This window comes from Aethalodelphis obliquidens, unplaced genomic scaffold (genome assembly GCF_003676395.1).
Source record: "Aethalodelphis obliquidens isolate GAN/ISIS:26980383/991018 unplaced genomic scaffold, ASM367639v1 scaffold4, whole genome shotgun sequence".
NCBI lineage: Eukaryota > Metazoa > Chordata > Mammalia > Artiodactyla > Delphinidae > Aethalodelphis > Aethalodelphis obliquidens.
In genome coordinates, this window is record NW_020837948.1 from 27406843 (window position 1) to 27412842 (window position 6000).

Below are 6000 nucleotides of genomic sequence, written 5' to 3' on the forward strand. Positions count from 1 at the left end.
CAGTCATAATTCCCAGCACTGGTATATAGTAATTTTAAATTAATTGATAGGTTGTTAAGCATAGTCTTGTTGTTTGTGAGTGTGCATGGGCTGAGGGTGACAAAATGATCAATATAGGCTGTGTCTTTAGGAATTTTTAACATTTCATGCTAGGGGTCATTCTGCCCTGAACTTCTTACCTGGCCTGACGAGGTGATTACCACCTCTTTTTGCCACATCCCTCATTAAAGATATTAGAAAGGGAAAAAAATGATTATTTGGTTGATTTACCATCGTTACTTCCAACTACTTATTCCTAGTATTCCTGCCTCCAGAGAATGGTATTATTGTCATGAAATAATGTGGTCAATTGAGATGAATTCCTTAGAAGTATTTTTACTGGTCTGTTGCAAAATCAGTCTTTGCCCATTAATTTCATTTTCAATCTCGTAAGTAATAAATAATATCACTATGCCTTTCACTTTAATTTGGTTTTTCTTTTTATTTTGCTTTGGCTTGATTTTTCATTTTAGGATTCCATGCTATCATGTAAATACCAATATTGATGATGAAAGGACATTCCTTTGGTGTATATAAATGTAAACCGTATTATCTCTTTTTTTGGATTGTTGGTTTATTATTATTAAAAATGCTAAGGGAGAATTCTGGTTTTTGTGGGTGTTATACACTTTCTAACAGATGGCTTTTATGTTTTTCCAGTATGGTAGAGTATAAATTCATGAAGAATATCTGTGAGGAAAACTAAGAGAATAATTGGATATAAGAATCTGTATTTTGAGAAGGTAAACTCATATGTTTTTTTCAAGGAAAATCAAATATAAATGATACTTTCTCTCTGTAACAGTGGCAGGAAGAGCTAAAGATGTGACAAAAGGAAGACACAATATGTGAGGCGGAAGAATGGAAAGATAAAGAGTTAGAGGGAAAAAATCGCTTCCAAGAAATTATGAAGAGAAGAGAAGAGAAACTACGCAAGCAAACCAAACCCTATGAGCTTCCTCCTAGGACTGAAGTAATTTCATTAGAAAATAAAATGAGCCCCCAAAACTGAGGTCCATATGCCAGAAATTCATTGCATGAAAGAGACCAAGATAGCTACAGGCTAGGAAAAAATCCTTAATTAACTGTAAAGCATTTCTTAGAAAGGAGTTTATCCTGGTGCACGTTCTTTAATAGTCATATCTTAGTCCAAAATTAACAGTTAGCACTTAGTCACATTTGAGTGAAGTATTTTACTAGATAAATGTTTTCAAGAACGTGGCTAGAACTAATTGACTCTTATCTTGTGATCATACACATACTTAATGATTCTCAGAGTATTGATTTTCATTGGACAGTTAGATGAAAATGAATTGCAAATTATTAATGAGTCACAAATAAGAACTATTTCTTGAAAATGGAATGAACATCAACTGATACTCCTATAATAACTATTATACTAATGAAAGAGGTAAGGCCCCCACTTTGGATTTACATTTCATAGTCAATCTATGCCAAGTCAGATACTCAAGAGACAGATACTTTATCAGGATGTCAAATTCGAATGGCTTCCAGATCAAAAAGGTCACATAAATTAGTGAAAGGGCTATAGAATACCTACTCCATCTAAAGAAACTTCCCACCACTCCACTACACTCTGCAGTGTGTCCAGTGCTGTAGGATCATCTAGTCTTTCAAGAAGACGCCCTCAATCTTTTTAAAAATAAAAGTTGCTAAATTTCAAAATGTTGGCAACCAATTTAAAAAAAAAATCACATACTTTTGGGTTAAATTTGACATGTGGGCCACAAGTTTGTGACCTATATTATGTGAATTTACAGTACCATTCTTTAAGATAACAATAATGTATGGTAGAAAAATGGAAGCAGGGAAGGGTGTTCCTCTTTTGATTCCCTACAGAGCTGATTCAAATTTATGTTGCTGCTCCCAAACCTTTTGACCCATCCTTGTCTTCTCATGCAGAGAATATGTAAGTTCTCAGAAATAATATCCCCCAATGCACCTTTCCAAATACTTTCATCAATCTTTGCTTTCCTTGCATGTGAAAAGAACTCTCTCCCCTAGAAGGCCAGCCAGCCCCTTTTCTCTGAATCTGATCCCATCCAAATTCTTCCTCCATCAACTATATACTATCCCCCTTTAAGTCCCTCACTTCTATGCAAGGAGGTCTCAATTTTCTACCATCCGTCTATCCACACTACTCAGTGTTACCAAACCCTAACTGCCTTTTAAAGTGATAATCTTTCTTATGGGTTGTAAAGAGGTGGAATCACTGGTCTGTAAGTTGTGGGGAAAGGACTCTGGAGATCTAACTGCTACTTATAAGAACTTTTTTAAATCCTGCTGTATCACAACCACCTTTTAGAAACCCAATGTCTGCAATATCAGAACTATCCTGGTGTTCTGAGGCAAGGACTAGTCTGCCTTAAAGCTTCTAAACTGCAGACTTAGGTGGTTTTTTTTTTTCCTGTTCTGCTTAGTCTGTTCCCACTTGTTCACCTGCTTTCTAACTTCCACAGTTTTCTTAGTGTTTCCGATGTGCTTTTTATCTGTTCTCTTTATGGATTCACATCTTTTTAAAAAAAATAATCCTTTTTCTATCATAGTGGTGGAGATTTGGAAAGGAGCTAAAAAAGAATATATATATATATATATATACACACACACACACACACACACACATATTCACTTGCAATAAATATATGAAGAATATATAAATTCAAGATTATATATGAATAAAGGTATAAGGATTCTGATTAACTAGATAGGTAAATACCTTTATTCTTAAATTATTCTTTAAAATTTTAAAATTCTTAGGTTATTCTTTAAAATTTGGCAACACACATCTCATGGATTTCCTCCTGTGTCCTGGGATATCAGCAAAGACTGGGGCTTGTAGCTCTGGGTTCACATTCTAGCTGTGCCTCCTGGCAGCTATGAAACACTGAGCACGTTACTGAACCTATTTGAGCTTCAGTTACTCACTTATAAAAAAATTTACAATTTATGTAAAGAGTGGTATCAGTCAGAAGCTAATCAGAAAAACAGAAACATGCCAGTCATTTTAACAGAGAGAATTTAACATAAAGAATTGTTTTAAAAGGTGTTAGAGAACTAAGAAAATGAAAGGGAACATAAAAATAATACAGAAATAGGATACTACTACCACCTCTAGGGCCAGAGGATCAGAGAGATGAGGGTTGGATAATCAGAATCTAGAATCATGGAGGAAGCACCACACACAGTGGGACTCAGCCCTCTGAGGGGAAGCACTGCCCAGCTCTTGCTAGTACCTCTGATGGGGCATGGTAGGTAGTTTTGAGAGCACAGAAGAAAAAAAAAAAGGACACTGGAACAAACTGTCTCTTGCTGAAACCAGGATGCCAAGAGCAAGGCAACAAGAGGAGTCAAGCTCCTTCTTCTTCACCATCCTACAACTCTTCCTGGAGTGTGCCTGTCCCCAACATCACAGAGCAGAGAGAAGAAGGGTGGGTTTGGAGCTGAAGGACACTAGTTAAATAACTGGAAAAGTGTGTAGCTCAATGCCTAGAATCTATTAGGCCAAGCAATAAAATTATTCCTTCTTTTCTACTGCATTTTTTGGTCCTCTTTTCTGCTTTTTCTGTAAGCTTTCCCTTTTAAGTTAATGTAAATGGCTTAAAACAAAACTTTTACTACATTTTATCTTTTTAACTAACCCTTAATTCTTCCAGTAAGTACTTACTTTAACACAAATTCAACTGGTACTCTTTGTAATTTACTCTTAATATTATTTCTGCCTCAACATTAACAAAGGGTTCTATGAGTCTCAGGGTGGGTTGGACACCAGATGGATATTTTTCATCTCCTCTCATGTTGTTCAGCCTTAGTCATTTATTTTTCTAGTCTTCCCACTTTAAGTGAGAAAGAAGGAGGAGAATGAGAAAGGTACTCCATGTCTATTTACCCTTTACAGCTCCTACAACTCTTATTCATCGTTAAGTGAGTCTACTATTCAGAAGTGTTAACATATCTCAGGTCAGAATTTCTTTCTATCTAAACCTTATTTCTATGCTACTCTATGCTCTTTGCTGACTTTTATTTTAAAAGAACAAGTCTAGGTTTTTCTACATTCATTTATTATAAATTCTCTAAAGGATTTCTCTTAGCAACCACCAAAACAATTTCTTTATCACACAGACTACTTCATAAACCTATTACCTTATTGAGAATGAAATATTTATAGGAATTTTAGCTAGTTTCACTAGGGTATTAGAAATTAAAAGACATATATTAGGGGAGGAGAGAGAAAAGACAAATAATAAATTCTGAGTAACAGAAACATAAAAATAAGTATTTCTTTAAGTGCATTTAAAAAAGGAAAATCAAAAGATTTACAAGGTTTGTGGAGCATGACAAAAAAAAAGTTTAGGGAAGAAAATATCCAAAACAAATAATTTTGACATTAGTGAGTGGGTGTTTGAGAGAAAGGGGTATGTAGAGGTAATAGGTAATTTAAAAAGTAACTCACAGCAACAATTTCAGAAACTCTATGGTAATGTTTAGCAATTACAATTCAAGTAATTGATTCTTCTTCTCTTACCTGTAAAAATCCTTTCTGGGACATATGACTGTAACTGCCTACTAGTTGATTTTAAATGACTGTTCTAATTTTTTTTTAAATTATCAAAAAAATCCAAAGGGGACAGGAATCAGGAGGTTGGAGTAGGAGGATGTGGGGCTCACCTCTACCCACAAACACATAAAAAATACATCTACATGTGGAACAATTCTCACAGAACAACACCTGGAAACTGGCAGAAGAACTGCTGTACAACCAAAGATGCAAGACACATCTCCATGAAACCAGGTAGAACAGAAAAAAAATAAAAAGGGATCAGGACGAGACTGGTGCCCCTGGGAGGGATCTGTAAGGGAGAGAAGGTCCACACAGGTAGACCCTCAACCTGGGGAGCATCTTTACCTGAAGGGAAATCCGCTGGGACAGATAGAGGGGCTGGAGAAGCCTAGACTATTCTCAAGGAGTATGCACATGCAGGGCAGAGAGAGACTGGTGCCTTGCCACACTTCCCAATCCAAAGGGGCAAAACCCCAGTCCCACTTGCTCCACTCTGTAGCCTGGCACAAGATCAGGGCAGAGAATCAGTCTAGCTGCGCAGAGTCAGACTGGGGTGCCAGGGGTATGATCCTGGCCAAGCTGTGGAGACCATATTCAGCACACACATGGGGGCAGCTGATTGAATGGGGTAGACATTGTCAGCATGTGCACTGGTGGCACAAAAGTACACGAAGCAGCTAAGCTCTGAATCTCAGGCAGACAGGCCCAGGGAGAAGACTCAATCTAGGTGCATGGAGACAGACTGGAGGGCTTGGGGTATAGTCCTCAGGGAAGCATGGAGACCACTGTCAGTGCACACACAGCAAGGGGTGAGTCACAGCAGACACTGCTGGCACATGCACTAGGGGACGCCACAGAAACACAGCTTCTGGGTGCTGAGTCTTGCATGGACAGGCCATGGGCAGGAGTATGCAGCTGTTTGTTCCCCAGTGGGAGCACTCCAGCTCTGCCCACTCCACACGGAAGCTTGGAGCCAAATCTGGGGTGGACAGATTCTGGGAGAGGTCTGCCACAGAGCAAGCCCAGGTCCCAAACAGCAGCACAGCCACCTCAATTCCTGTAGCCACAGCCTAGCACTAGGTCTGGGATAAACACAATGGAGAGAGGGATGCAACCTTGGGCTGCTTCTGGGTGGAACTGTGGACACCTGCAAAGGCGGCATAAATGTTCACTGTGACTGTATAGGCCTCGTGTTTCAGTGCATGGCATGGTATGCTCTCAAGGGCAACAGAGCCTGACTGGACCCTTAGTGCTTCTACTTCAATAACTGGGGAGCAGACCTCACCCACAACAGGGCAGTAACAGGCATGGAGCAGAGAAGGCCCTACCCCACTTTCAGTGCCAGATCTGGACACCCAACACCAACCACATCCCCTATGAAG

General features: G+C 38.8%; 1 protein-coding gene across 1 annotated transcript in view; it reads left to right on the top strand.

Moving 5' to 3' along the window:
• Positions 1–1051, top strand: part of TMEM232 (transmembrane protein 232) — a 225899-nt gene extending 224848 nt beyond the window's left edge. Inside the window, 1 exon segment of the mRNA XM_027101246.1 lies at positions 845–1051. Within this exon segment, the coding sequence (XP_026957047.1) occupies positions 845–1051 (207 nt within the window).
• The last annotated feature ends 4949 nt before the right edge of the window (positions 1052–6000 follow it).